A 16,089-nucleotide genomic window follows, 5' to 3' on the forward strand; every position below is an offset into this window, starting at 1 on the left:
CTACCCCAGGCGTGCATACCCACTGAAAATTGAAAGCTTGTTCCTGGAGAAGCAGAAATATAAACTCAGGTAAATGTTGCTATCAAAACAGCAATCTTAAACATAAGAATAAGAAAGACTGAAAAATTGAAAAAACAAAACAAAAAACCCCAACCCACCCCAAACGAACGAACGAACAAACAAAAAAACCCACACACACCAGGAGAATGCTAAGCAAAAGAAGTCTATCTCAGCTAAACTAATGTAGGCCCAAGTAAACTTTAAGACAAGAAACATTCCTAGGTATATGCCTAATAGAAATAGATACACATTTGTATCAAAAGCCATGTACAATTTTAATCACAAGGCTTTCTTCATAATATTCTAAAGCTTAAAATAACCTCAATGTCCATTAATAAAGAAATCTAAATTGTTAGATATTGATACAACGGAGTACTATAGAGATCTGGAAAAAATTGCTATGCACAAGTGCTTAGATCTCGCAAACAGGATATTCGATGAAAGAAATTGGACAAATGAATACAAATTGTATAATTCCAATTAGACAACATTTTTTAAAAAGACAAAAATAACCTAAAGTGATAAAAGTCAAGATGGTGGTTACTTTGAGGAGGAATTTGTGTTTATAGTGGGACAAAGGGAGGGCTACTGGTAATATTATATTTTTTATCTACATGGTGGTTACATAGATGTGTTCATCTTGGGAAAATTCATTAAACAGTGTGCTCAGGAATTTTGCATTTTTGTTGAATATTATGCTTCAGTAAAATAGTTACATTACATAAACATGGTATTGCATGTGCTAAATAGCACATATAACTACAGTGTAGTGAAAGAATATAAAGGAAGGAAAGATGAACTTATGTAGAAATACCTAAGTAGAGCTTTGGGAGCTGAGGAGCAGTGAGAACGTGAAAGCACTGGAATATGGAAAAGCAAGGAGAATGAAATGGAATGGTGTATTTGGACAACTGCATGCACTTTAATACAAGTTACCTTTCATGCAGGAACTGGAAGGATATGAGGCTGCAAATATAGGTAATGCCTGCTCAGTGTTGAATCTTGAAGGCCCAGTGTTACATATGCCTCTGTTGACCGAACTCATTCTCTTACCCTCACTTCTAAGTTCAGCCATGGCTGGCTTGATGCAGGCTTCGACTCACCTTATGCAGAAAATGTCTGACCTCAAACCTGTACTACACGTCTTTAACTTTTCACCCCGGAAAGGCTCCAGTGCCATAGATGTTAAAGTACCCATTTCTCAAGCATGTGTGAGCATCCCCGAAAGTACAGGCTACTCCAAGCAACAGGAGAGAGGACTTACAGATAAATAGTTCTCCTAGTCAGTCCTTAGGTGGATGGTTCTGGGAAGCATTCTACAGGATCCTTAGAAGTTTGGAGTCAGGATGGAGCCTTGCTGCCTCCAGTGACTTTGATAACATACTCTTATAATGGATTTCCCTCTTTCCCTTTCCATCCCTTTCCCAAATCATTTGCTGCCACTCTGGACATTATCTCCCTAATAAACTGCATGCACCTAAGATTTTGTCTGGGGTTCTGCCCTAGGAGAAAACATGAACTAAGAATTGTGGGTTCTATCCTGCAAGGCAGGGGGAACCCAAGTTAAGAGTGGCTGCGCAGAGCCACGTAGGACACTAACAATGCAGGCAAACAACTCGGTCTTTGAGAGACTGAATAACTCACCTCCTTCTTCTCTGAAGCAAGGAGAAATAGGACAAAGAAGTAAAGCAGATAAAGATAATCTTTATCTCTGACGAAGATCATTTTAGAGAATGTGACTCACATGTTTAGGCAGATGGACTTCCTGTTAATGAACCTCAAATTTAGATCGACCCCCTATAGTATTAGGGCAGTAAGACCTCTGCACTGCAAACATAGCCTTCCTCTAGAGAGGCAGAGCAGAATGTCTATATACAGCCTGGATAAAAAGAGGCATTGATTCCTAGTAATCTAAGGAATGCAGAGAAAAACATTGGTGAAAAGCAGCATTTGAGCTGAAACTGAGTGAGCAGAGTTTTGACAGGTGTAGACAGAGGTTACATATGAGATAGTGATGTGTAAGTGATTAACTGCTAAACCAAATAAATTGCTGTGGTTTAGCAAATAGTTATAGGAAATAGATTATCTCTAACAGAGGATGCATATAGCATTTTGAGTATTTATTCATTTCTTCTTAGAAAGTTAAATAGAATTCAATCTTATCAAATGGTGGGTGGAATTCTGAGCTAAGGTGCCAATATGTAATAACTATAGTCCTCCACATTTCTTCCCCACTGCCAAATTCATATTCATTAAACCCTTTTCCCTTGTTGCTAAGCAGAGGATGCAAGAATACATTACAAATCATAAATATTAGCACAGTAGGATTTGCAAGTCAACCTGTCTTATTATGAATGCAGTTGCAAAGTTCTAACCTTCTGTGTTCTTGTCTACATTCTGTACAGGCTGGGAATACTTGCCCCAGGATTATCAGCACCAGGAAAGGCAATAAATGCTTGTAAATCATTGTCATTTTTTCTGTAACAAATGCCTTTGTTTAGTGCCATCACATTTACTGATGGCTACAGGTACATGCATGAGTGAAGGTATATATTCGCCACCATCCCACACACAAACATGCATAATCCACTTGGAAATACACAAAACACAGATAAAAGGCAGAAGTGAGGATACACTATACTTTTCAACATCTAAAATATAAATTCTTGGGGCAACTGGGTGGCTCAGTCAGTTAAGCATCTGACTTCAGTTCAGGTCTTGATCTCACGTTCACGAGTTTGAGCCCCACATCGGGCTCTGTGCTGAAAGCTTGGAGCCTGGAGCCTGCTTCAGATTCTGTCTCTCTCTCTCTCTCTCTCTCTGCCCCTTGCCTGCTTGCTCTCTCTCTCTCTGTCTCTCAAAAATGAATATTAAAAAAAATTAATATAAATTCTTGCCACTTTCATTTTTAAGGTAAGGTGTGGACTTCACAGTCTTTTGTTTTGTCTTATTTAGTATGCTTGGTCAGAGGAGAAATAACATAGGATCCTGGCATTTTACGAATACTTTCGACGCAGACCACCCTGAGTCAGGACCTGTGGCTATCAGATTGTGTCAGAGCTTCATTTATCTCTTTCCCTCCTGCTGCCTGCCTGCCTGCCTTTTGACAATTTCACTGCTAATTAAACCTGAGAGCAGGTGGATAGAGAGAAGCTGTTAATCTCTATTTATTCCCTTTCACGGGTCGGGTTTAGAGGAGGGATAAACAAATACGGGAAAAGTAAGGTTGGGTGCTGTTTTAAGATTTTTACTGATCTCTCTCCATCTGGATACATTGTGATTCAGGTTTATCTTAGAATACCCAGTTACTAATGTAACATTCTTAGTGATCAACCATTTGATTCAATTCACTTCAATAATTCGACTGATGTCCTGCTAAGAGCTAGGCCTTATGTTATATGTGAGACAGAGAAGAGTGAGTAAGACTCATCTGCTTTCTGCTATTCTGCAGTTCACAACAAAACCGAAATACATACAACAAACAAGTAATTGAAAATGTGATCGGGGCACCTGGGTGGCTCAGTCAGTTAAGCAACCAGCTCTTGTTTTTGGCTCAGGTCATGATCTCACGGTTCACGAGTTCAAGCCCAGGATCTGGCTCCCTGCTGTCAGCACAGAGCCCGCTTTAGATCCTCTGTCCATCCTCTCTCTCTGCCCCTCCCCTGCTCTTTCTCTCTCTCTCAAAAATGAATAAACATTTAGAAAAAAGTATAATCAATGACAGGAGGAAAAGGGCAGGGAAACAGGCATTAGGGCATATGTACATAAACTCAAAGACTTTCACACAGCAATGGGACTTGGGCTTTTTCTCTCATCTTTCCTATACACTCCAGATTCTCAGGTGAAGAGAATGGTGAAAATATGTGACTTAGATTAACGGGTAAGCTAATAGCCTGCTGTTTTAAATAAGAAGCTGAGCTTTCTTACTTGCTGGTCACTCTCTGAGAAGGCTCCTTGATAGCTCATTATATATCAACTTTCATTCAATAAAATCCTCCCATCAGGATCTTAAAGGGTCAAGTCTTAGGGTGTGCTCCAATGATAATAACTTCTGTCATTGAGAGGATCACAGAAGGATAGTGCGTTAAGGACCCTTGGAACTATCACCCCATTATATGAATGATAAAAATTAGGATTAGAAATTTAAGTGATATTTTTCTAAAATCAGCTGAGATAGAAACTCAGATCTTTTGACTCTAATACATGGTGTGGTAATGAGTTATGCTCCTGGTGAAGCTTCTAGCAATTTTATAACAAGCTTAAGGAAGAGGCCAAGTGCATATATAATCCTTCAGATTTAGATTTCAAATCATTGATTTAAAACTGCTCTGCACCATCAGAAAATAAATGAAAAACTAAAACTAAAACTACCTATAATTCTTCATCTTCTCAGACTACCATTTGATGACCCAACTCAGGATTTGAAAATGGTATCATAAATTTTTCTGTTGTTATTAGGTCCAAATAATGTTTAGGGACTTGAAAGTTTGTTCTTGATGAACCCAAGAGGATTGCTGATAATTGCTATTTGGTTTTCTCAAGGTTCCCGCATTTTCTTTTAAATCTTGTAATGCAGAATTAGTGCATGTTGAATTGCCCATCTCTTAATTATAGAATTATTTTGTTATTATTGGATGTGAAATGGTAAAATAATTTTGCTAATTTTAGGTAGATTCAGATATAAATATTTTAATTTTTTTTAACGTTTATTTATTTTTGAGAGACAGAAAGCATGAGCGGGGAAGGGACAGAGAGAAGGAGACACAGAATTCCAAGCAGGCTCTAGGCTCCAAGCTGTCAGCACAGAGCCGGACCTGAGGCTTGAACCCACCAACCCCGATATCATGACCTGAGCAGAAGTCGGCTGCTCAACCGATTGAGCCACCCAGGCACCCACCCCATAGATTTAAATATTTTAAAAAAAGATTTGATAGATACCTTATTTAGTGTTGCTTGTCAGAATTATCTTGTGGAAATTGTAGGATTTATCAAACCGGTTGTTCACTGTAAAATTACCAAACCAGTTTTTTGTAATTTTGATTAACTTATTTTGTAAGGTGAGGACGATCTCTGAAAGACAAGCTATTTTTAAGCCAGCCTTAAATGTATTCCTTCCTTCATCCTTCCTCCTAATTGTAAGGTCAGTGATATCCACCTCTTTGACTAATAGGAAATGCTATCTGTATGAAATCAGCTTATCTAAATATATTAAGAATATCCAGCAGTCCTGTTTCATGGAAATTAAATGAGTGAATAACTTTGTGATGAGAAAATCACAAGGTCATGGCCACTTTTGCTTTAAAACTAAACGAGCAAATCTTTAAAAACAGTTTGCTTTTGCTCTTTCCATGGTAAGAGCTCAGTGGTCATCTTTTTCTTGGATTTTGACATTCAGAGAATCTCCAAGGCCCAGGCAGTAAAAGCAATAAAAGATGATAGGGTTGAAGGTGGTTTGATAAAGTATTAAATAAGCAACAACCCAGCCTTATGATGTTTGAAGATGGTTCCTCTAAAACTGTTCAGAAGTTTGGTAGGAACCAGAACCAGTATGTCATCAAGCAATAATCTTAGTACAATCATTATGTTTGGGGACATCCATGTATATGTTAGCATATTTTGATTAATATTAAATATTAATATCAAATATTTAAATATTAAAATTAAAATATTTAAATATTTCCATACAGTTACAATAGCAGTTGGTCACATTAATTTAAAGAAAAATGATCTTGTTATGGGGCATTTACTGTACTCTCTACTGGGAAAATATTTCTATTTAGTGGCTCCTTATTCTGGTTGTGAAGCATGAAATCTGAGTGTGAATGTTGCCGGGATGATCATCGATGAAGAGAGTGATAAACAGAGCTCAGGCTTGTATTTGCGGGTTCCCCTGTTTCCTCTTTCACATTTTCAAAGAAACTCTTTTCAGCATTTGTATGCTTGTGATACACCAAGTCTTCCTCACCAAAATCACATTGTAAAATCTGATGAAGGAAAGCCTTTCAGAAAAAAAAAACAAAACCTTGATACAATTATGTCTGTACATTTATAAAATGTGTTTATTAATTCTTAAAAGTTCCATGCATTTCATCTAAGCACCTCCCTATATTTTGTGGAGTGAAAAGCTAATTGCTCAATGACTTTCAGGGATCCTCAGAGCAAATGGAAGAATATTTGGAGAGGAGGTGGGGTGAGGAGCACAGCAATGGTAAGGAGGAGGGGAGGTCATCTAGAATTGTTTACTCTAAGGGCCAAAACAACACTGAATCCCTTTGATTTTATTCCTTGAAGTCTTGTGAGTCATCTAGTGACACAGAGGTTAAGGAACCTACTCTTTCTGTGAGTGGTAGGATGTTTATGGAGATGACTGACAGGGCAAGAAAGTTTTCTCAGAAATTGTCATTCAATGCAAAAAGATGTATGTGATTAATGCAAACTTGAGATGATCATAAGGGCATTCATAGCTTATTTGAGAAAAAAATCTCTGTCATGCAGAGCTTTACTGTCTTTTTCAGTCAAGATACACATTAAAAAAAAAAAAAAGAATGTAAGATATCCTGAGGTTAACCAATAAGGATGCTGGATCCTGGGAGCTCCCAGTTACTGGAGTCCCAGTACACCCCAAGGTGTAAACCCTGTAGCTCGTCAGCAAGGTGTAGGCCTTCCACCCATCTTCATGGCAAGAACCTGTGTGGGATCTCTGACTCGCTGATGGGAAAGCCCTGCACCATATTAACTCTTTACAAGTAGATTTCCAGCCTTTCAGTCTTTATTAAGCGATACCACATGCACTCACAATCAGTCTGATCCTCAGCTCTGTTTCTTTATTAGGAAGAGTATCTTATTTGTGCTAATGACAGAAATTAGTCTTTGAGTTTTTATTAAGTAGCTTGCCATTTTGTGTCAATTACACATCTGAGTAACACAAAGACGTAAAATAGTTAAAATGCACACAAGCTGAAAGGGAAAAGCATGCTTTTCCGTGAAATCTTGGGCAGTTGCTTTTCCTCTAGGAAACAACAATCACATCATCCTAATCCTTGTGAGAGAAATCTATGTCCTCAGTGGATGATAAGCTACAGTAATAAAATATATATATATGAGCCCACCTGATTCTCTTCACTAAATCTGAAGAACAAAACAGCCTGCCCTCCAACCTTATTCCCACTGTGGCCCTCTTCCCCCCACATACCACCATTCAAAGTTGTATCCACCTCTTCTTCTCTCCCCATGTTACATTCTGGAAAAAACTTTGGGGAGGTATCAAGATTCCCCACACAAAGTAAAATAGTTTATAAAAAATAGGAGGCAATGGATATGCTAAAATGCAACACATAGATGAGTTCACAGAAGGTGCAAATTATTGTCACCAGAAGTTTTAAAGAATATGGTTAAGAGTTGAGGCTTGGGCTAGAAGATACAAAGGGTATTCTAGGTGGAGGCCTAAGGAGAGATGGGAGGAAACAGTATGAACTATGTCTGAGACTCCAGATAAATTCAGATCAGTTGGGGAAAAGGATGAGATAAGCCTGGATGATTTTAATATTATATTCATTTGGGAAGCAATGGGAATTCATATTACATAACTCAGTAATGGAGATGCCTGAATAGAAGCCCGAGGGCTCATCCTAGAATTAAAATGGCTTTCATCAGAGAAGAAAAGGGATAGGATTAGAGAGGAGAGCATCCAGAACCTTTGTTCCTAATCTGCTTTTGGCAGCAAGGTTTATGATTTGGAGCTATCACTCTTCTCTCAATACTTACCTTTCTTGTCTCTCATTATCTAATGTTTGCATATCCTTCATACCTAGTTTGTATGTCCAGATATTGATATGTGTTTGCATTTATGGATTATGTTTCTGGGATATTTCATTGTAAAGCCCCTAATGATGGTCCACAAAATGTAGGTAGTTACTTTTGTTCTGTCCTAGTTACAGTCTTAGATAAATCAGCCCCTTCAGACTTAGTTTCTTCGTTTATGCAATGATGAGATATGACTGGGTATTTTCTAACCTAACATATAGAACTAACATCACATGCATTTCCAGTCACTATTCTCAACCATACACAGGGCAAGGTTTATAACTGAAGATTGTTTCTCAGCCATGTGCCCCCACTAGGTTTGGGTACACTATTAGTTAGATAAGAAAGTAGACATCTTTCATTTCCTCTGATGAGATCAAAGAAAAATAACTGATGTTCACAAGAAAGAATACTGACCATATTCACTTTTGTTTCTTTGGGCTGATGAAGGTAAATTAAAAAATTCAGGAGGTTAATAAGCTCTACTGGCAAAATTATTTAAGATCAATAAGGGAAATCATCACACTCCATGTCACTCACACATAAAATTTATAGAGCAAATAGTTATCCTTTTAAAGATTTTAATACATACTTAAAAATGGACAATTTATTATTACATAATTATATAACATTGATACTGTGAGATATGTGGGTGTATATATTTTTCTTTTCATTAAAATAGTTTCATGCTTATAAAAGTCACCCTAAGTCAACTTGGGACAAAGAGAACAACATACAGTAGAAATAAACCAAGTAGTAAATAGGGCATAAGTAAGGAAAAATATTATAAAGCAGTTACATTGTTGACACAAAAGAAAAAAAAATACACTTTTCTATTATTTGAAGGCAATTCACAATCATTTCCAGGAATTCTGTGAGAATTTAAGGCCATTTGTTCTAAAGAAATGCTTTAATTCAGACACAACGTCACAAAACTGTAATTCTTGTAAAAACTGTACATGCAAAAATTTTACAATTAATTGTGGACAGGCAGTTCTGTATGTAGGAGTAGGTTATTTCACAAATGTGTTGTGCACTAAGTCACAGGTTGTGTGTATTTAACTGGGAATTACACAAAAAACTTCCAGCCTGTGCACCCTGCATGGCCACATGGAAAGGTGAGAACTAGAAGTCCAAATTGACAGAGCCAGTATCCCTTTGAATTAAAATATCTAGACAAGGTAGAATGGAATAAAAAGTTTAAAACTTCTGCTACATGTTTCACAGTTAAATATTCTGGGTTTTAGTCTTTTAAATAGCATTATAATATAAAGACGCTACTTTTTACACAAAGTATTTTCTGTGCATTTTACAGTTCACGATGTTTGACTTTTTCCTATTTCTACGGAGAATTACAAAACATAAACTGACGGCAGTCTAAATTTAGAACCCAAACCCCATGAAAAATGCATGTCCTTACAGGATACACACCTGCGACGCTTAAACTCCCACACTCGGCAAACAATGCAAAGGAACTCATTACTAAGCAGATGCAGCTTCGTAAGACAATTCACTTACTGAGAAATATGAAAGTATCTTTCCCTCCCCTTGTTTGCAATTGCATTTGTCCAGTCATTCAAAGAGATATTGCTCTTGTGATTATAGCTATTGCAATTTAGAAGACAAAGGATTCAATATTCAAAACGCTTATTCTTAAGAACAGTTATAAAAGTATTGAAATTTAAAAAGTAGTAACATGTAAACATTGATACAGAGAGACTGCTTTCCTAGACACACAGCAGTCGAGGACAGTGTTTGAGTTAAAAACATAGTTTGTGCTTTTTCCCAACAATATATTGGAAATTAGCTGTTTCTGTCCAAAAGAAAAAAAAAAAAAGATTCAGAGAAGACATCCATATTTTGCTTCAAGCATTTAAACAATTGTTTTTTTGTTGCTCATGCAACAACCATATTTACAGTTTTGGTTTAGGAAGAGAATTAATTTTGGATCCAAGAAAGCATGTTAACCAGTACTGCTGAAAACAAACTGAGAAAAGGATCTCATTCCCTGGTTCATTACAGAGCACCAGGAGCAAAGCATTGACTCAGCAGTTCTAACTGATGTGTAATTAACATTAGCAGTTCAGAGCACAGTCATATCTGAGTCTGTAACACATGTGTAGGCGGGGTGTATGGGGGGGGTGCAGGCGATGGCTTGATTCCTCGGGCCCTCATGTAGGACAGGAACTGCTCAGGGATCTCAGCAAGGACATCTTTGGCCAGTCTAGCCATGCTCAGTATGTGGTTTCCGCTTCTGTCAATATAATCCCTGAATGGCACGAACTACAACAGAGGTGAAAGAAAGAAAGCATGCTATTTAATAGACACAAAAATCAACATATGTAAACATTTCATTGAGAACTGAAGAAGCCTGGGGTAGTGGTTAGATGGATAATAATTACTACGCATTTTAAAGAGATTTGATTCATTACCAACAGCTACTACAGTGACCAAACCTTTCTAATGTATATACTTTAAAAAAGGGATGGAATTGTTTTCTATGTTTGTTCCTCCCGATAATTCTAATCTCCTGTTCCCGACAGGTCCATCATGTTGCTACATGTGTTCTGCAGTTTTGACTTCTATACCTAACCTGATTCCCAATAACTTGGAGCATTTACCTCTTCAGGGCTCGGTTTTCTGTCAGATGGAGTTAATACATGCTTAATTCAGCTTTCAATCAGAAATAGTATCCAGTGGAGGGTAAAAAAAAGAAGTGGGTATCCTAAACACACGTGAAGTATTTTTAATTATTACTAAAACATAAAACCACATGTCCCAGATATTGTTTTTTTCTTTTAATCTGTTATTTGGAATGGAAAAGAAAAAGAATTCAGCATGAGATTTGGCATTCTTATTGAAATATCACCATTCTTATTTTTATATCACATAAAAATAATTGCACTATCTTCACATTAGCAATTACGTGAGAGCCATTATCAGCTCAACATTAAATACTCTGACAATAAATTGCCTGATTCTATCTTCATTTGTAATGGTTAAGTTAATAAAAATGTGCTGTTTGAGGGCATTAGTTCAATTTCCCCTCAGAGACATGATGATTCTTGAAGCCACTTGGAAATGTTTGAACTGTTAATGTTGTGATAGTTTGGGAACACAGTAATTTTAGGTCTTAGGGAAAAGGTATAGCGAAGACATTTGAGAATGTTGAAGCAATTTCGGATTATAATATTTAACAGCCTGAATTATTTTTTTCTCCTCTAGAGAGAACACACTCCCATCTCTATAACTATGCCATAACTGTTTTAAGTTTATTTTGAAAGTTACTTTTGATTTACATAGTTATTCAAGATGTGCTTTCAGGAAACAACTATTATGAAGAAGCAAGTTTTAAAATGGTCAGGTTCCTACAGAGAAGCCAAATTAAAATTTTAAGAAATCAAATAGCAGGTATAATACCTTGTATGCAGTGAACACAGTCTCTTTAAGCAAGAGTAGAAAATTACTTTCTTTTCAAAATAAGACATACTGGGGGCGCCTGGGTGGTTAAGCGGCCGATTTCAGCTCAGGTCATGGTCTCACGGTTTGTGAGTTCGAGCCCCGCATTGAGCTGTGCTGACAGCTCAGAGCCTGGAGCCTATTTCAGATTCTGTGTCTCCCTCTCTCTCTGCTCCTCCCCCCACTCACACTCTGTCTCTGTCTATCTCTTAAAAATAAATAAACATTAAAAAATTTTTAAATAAAATAAAATAAGACATACTGTAGGCAGAAGCAACCTATATGACTTTAATTTTACCCTGTCTTGCTAACCAGGAAGAAAACTCAATCTAGCTTTTAGAAAACTGTAGAAAGGTGACGAAGCTTTCTCTTACCCCTGAAGGTAACTAATAAGGGTAAGAAAAATCTAACAGAGCAAATATAGTCTTCAACTGAGAAGAGAACTAAGGGGATGTGAACTTTTGTGAGGTTAAATTATCTAACTTTGGACAAGATGACATTTTTAACAACAACAACAACAAAGAAGTGCAAAAAAAAGTCGGGGTTTATTTTTTTCTCTGAAACGATAATTAGAAAAGTGAGAAAATAGGAATCAACAAGACAGGATTAATGAGAAGAAGATATCTAATTGTTATAGCTTAGCTCATTCTTCTTTTAAAAGACACAGCGTTTTAAAAATAAACTACTAATAAGGTATCAATATGTTTAGTATACAATGACTATCCTTTAAACTTTTTTTTCCTAATAGTTCAGTTTTTCAGAAATCTGTGGCTAATACCTACATTTCAGGGAAAGGATGGTGTTACCTCCGGCAAACAGTTGATCCTACCTGTTTGTGTGTTTACCTCATTGCTTCTCGGCCTTTTGGCTAAGATCAAGTGTTGACCTCAACTTTGCTCTTTTATTTTCATTGGATTCTTTACTTTTCTTCTGTGCCAGGGACATTAAACTCTTTTCTCTTTTTACCCCCTATTCTCCCAAACTCTGGAATTAGACTTTCCCCAGTTCAGAGCCCAGTTCTTCTACTTAATAGCTACATGATCTTGCACAGATGATTTTCCACTCTTTGCCTCAGTTTCCTCTTCTAAAAATGAGAATAAAAATAATAATACCTACTTAAAACAGTAATACCTACTTCATTAGGTTGCTGTATTAAATCAGTTAACATGTAAACTGCTTAAAACAGTGTTCAAGTCATAATATGTGCCATACAAGGTAGTCATTGCAATCATCACTAGTATTATTTATTACTCACCAGCTCAAACATGTATGTATTCAATATAAATATGAAACTATATTCTTAATAGTTTCCTATTTACATTCATATCAAACATTAAATACAAGGAATATCCTTTATCAGTTTTATCTCTATCAAGTTTGAGTATAATATCATTATTAGCATCTAAGATAGTAATTCCCGGCCTTTTTGTTATTTTAAAACACCCATTGCTTCATATTTCCAGCAGATGCTATGAGATTTGCTAATTTTTGTTACTGAAGGACATTACAATTCATTTTTAAGAATGTCGTGATGCTCTGGGATGTCAAAACTCACATTCACAATCGCTATTGTCATAATACATGTAGTTCTGCTCTTATTTAAAATATGTTTATAAATCATGGGTAAGAAGAAATATAGTTTTCAGCTGAAGAGGAAAGTTTATATCACATTGAACTTAGGTTTGTTCAGTAATTCTGCCTGGCCCGTGAATACTCAAGGTCCTTGGCCCCAGGGTGAGAATCACTGCTATAGCGGGTTCCTGTTACCAACAGGAGTACAGCTCATTCCACATGTGTGCTGGGAGTAGAAAAAAAAAACGTTGAGAACTTTCTACTCACTAACCTAAATTATGTAAACCTCTCCCAAAAGAACATTGAGCTATTCAATCATGTCATGAGGTACTCTCCTAAGTGAGAGATGAAAATGACAAGTGACTCTTCATTTCCTTGACCTCTTATTAATGCCAGATCTTACGGATTTTAGGACAAAATATGCCCTCTGTAACACTACTGCTCATATCCTTCTACAATCTGTTTTCCACTTAACTTCTCAGACCACTCTGATTATTGTCTCTTTTTATCATTCGTTTCTGGTCACTGTACCCGGGGACCTCCTGTTCAAAATATTGCTCACACATTTGTGGATGAGCGTTCATCACTGACTATCACCACATATTAACTCAGACCCTTAAAATGTTCAGTCTAGAGGGATAAATCAATATTTAATTTTCACTAATTTATCACATTTGTCTGAAGAATACCAACAAATGCATTCTGTTCTGTAGAAATATACTATATCCTTGATACTCTACTTTTTTTTTTTTTTTTTTTTTTTTTTTTAGCATCCATGCAGTATAAGGAAAATGTTCCACATGGCAGCTCTAACAGCTGGTTTTGCCTATTTGTGAAAACAAGTTTGAATCAGTTTGGGCAAATGGACTTTTAGTTGCTGTTCTGCTCAATTTTACTCGATTGTTCCTACTGTGCAGAGCTCCATTAGTGATTTTCAAGTCTAAGCCTTCAAGGTTATTATTCTCCTTTTAATGGAAAATATGATTTAAATATAAATTTTAAGTAAATGATAGGCTGGCCAACAGCTGCATGCAGCCAAGAGAAATGACATTGCTTTATACACAAGGGCCAATCCATAGTACAAACAAACAAATATTGAAAGCCTTTACATATATTGATTTAAGAAAATAACTCATTTAAGTTTTAGAAAAACAACCATAGGATCTCATCTTGCTTACTGTTTATACTATAGTCAGATGAGATTCAATCTTGAGGCAATGAATATAATCACACACAAGGCTGACTACAGTGTCCCAAGTCAGGGTATAGCTACTATGAAATACTGACATAAAAAATGCCTTTGCATTAGACTATGCCAACATACTCACTAATAGCAGTAACTAATATTGGTGTTAATGCACTTATTGAACAACTGGTAGGTAACAGGTCTTCTGCAAAAAAATTTAATACAATATTTCATTTAATTTTTATTAGCATGTTACCCATATTTTGAATTGACAGAAGAGGAAACTGAAACTTAGATTAGTTAACTTACCCAAGGTCAGATAGTTATCAGTATTGGTCATTATTTGAACCTAAATTAATCTAACCCTGATATATAAACCACTACAGCAGTATGAAAAGGGAAACAGAACCTAATAATCTTCAGTAGAATTTTGGCTTTTAGGAGAGTAGGTGTGTTGTAACAGAAAGAACTCAGGGTTTGGAATCAGAACTCTGTTGGAAATTTGGCTCTACCAATTTATGACTTAAGTAATTTTGCACAAGTTGTTTAACATCTCGTCCTCTGCCTCCGTTTCCTCATTTATAAACTACCATAAAGTAAAAAGAGACCAGTATTTAGGATGATATAAAGTGATATATGAACAAATTGACAGAGGGGAAATCAGCTCAGGTGTACAGAGGGCTTTGTTCAAGGCTTTATACTGGGATCTTTCAAAATGTAGGGTTTTAATCAGCACCAGATAAGGAAGAAGAGTATTCCAGGTGAAATAATAAGAGGAAATAAAAGCAAGAACAATGGAAATGTTGACTCAAAGACAGCTAGTAGTCCTATTTATCTATACAAAGAGTGTGTGTGTGTGTGTGTGTGTGTGTGTAGCTAAAGAGGAAGATTGGGGTCAGATCACGGAGACTCTTAAATGCTATGGTTAGGTTATAGAATCAAAGTTATACATAATTTGTGTTAAGAATTTTAGAATCAGACATTTTAAGGTTAAATCCTGACTACTTCTTACTAGCTACATGACTATGGACAAGAATTGAAACTCATTTCTTTTTTTTTTTTTTTTTTTTTTTTTCATAAAACGTAATCAAAGTATCTGCATAAGTTCAATTAAAGATTTAGTGAAAGTAGCTGCCTAGCATACAACGAAGTTAATAAATGACTCAATATTATTATTATATGAAGAAGTTGGAAGCCACTGAAGGTTTCACATAATAATGAGAACCCCATCCACTACCCTCAACTTTCTGCTGAAACTCAGCTACTTCTGGCTTTTGTTATTATTTGCAGTTATAGGCTTTTGTTTGGCCACTTAAAAAATTTGGGTTCCATTTGCAGTGTATTAACCTGATTAGCTTCAACATATAAGAAGTTGGAAGCAGTGAAAAGGTAAGAGAGCCTAAACAGACCTTATTTTTTGATAATATTTTAGCCAGTAGTATTTGATGTGATGGCTTAGATATTATTGATTATGATGCCTTAGGTATTTTCTGATGGGAAGATTGACAACATTATCCTTGTGTGCCCTTGAAACCCCATTATTCTAAGTATTTAAGAGTATTCTCTTCTTTTTTGTCAAACTAAAAAAATTTTTTTTTAATTTATATTTGAGAGAGAGAGAGCGCGCGTGCACAGGTGGGAGAGGGGCAGAGAGAGAGAGGAAGACACAGAATCTGAAGCAGGCTCTACAGAATATGAGCAGGCAGCAGAGTCCAATGTGGGGCTCCAACTCATGAACTGTGAGATCATGACCTGAGCCAAAGTCAGATGCTTAACTGACTGCAACACCCAGTCTCCCCAAGAGTATTTCTATTCTTGCAAATAACTAATTTATTTATTTTTCAATATATGAAATTTATTGTCAAATTGGTTTCCATACAACACCCAGTGCTCATCCCAAAAGGTGCCCTCCTCAATACCCATCACCCACTCTCCCCTCCCTCCCACCCCCCATCAACCCTCAGTTTGTTCTCAGTTTTTAAGAGTCTCCTATGCTTTGGCTCTCTCCC

At 36.4% G+C, this 16,089-nt stretch overlaps 1 protein-coding gene and 1 long non-coding RNA gene across 2 annotated transcripts in view; one reads left to right on the top strand and one right to left on the bottom strand.

The window, feature by feature from the left end:
* The window catches only part of LOC132694530 (uncharacterized), a 65,035-nt gene that overhangs the window by 33,775 nt on the left and 15,171 nt on the right, over positions 1–16,089 (top strand). The window lies entirely within an intron of this gene.
* CPNE8 (copine 8) overlaps positions 8,437–16,089 on the bottom strand; it is a 227,183-nt gene continuing 219,530 nt past the window's right edge. The window contains exon 20 of the mRNA XM_060657941.3: positions 8,437–10,146. Coding sequence (XP_060513924.1) covers positions 9,958–10,146 — 189 coding nt within the window. The 3' untranslated portion in view covers positions 8,437–9,957. The remainder of the gene's footprint in view (positions 10,147–16,089) is intronic.

This window comes from Panthera onca, chromosome B4, assembly GCF_046562875.1.
Source record: "Panthera onca isolate mPanOnc1 chromosome B4, mPanOnc1 haplotype 2, whole genome shotgun sequence".
NCBI classification, from domain to species: domain Eukaryota; kingdom Metazoa; phylum Chordata; class Mammalia; order Carnivora; family Felidae; genus Panthera; species Panthera onca.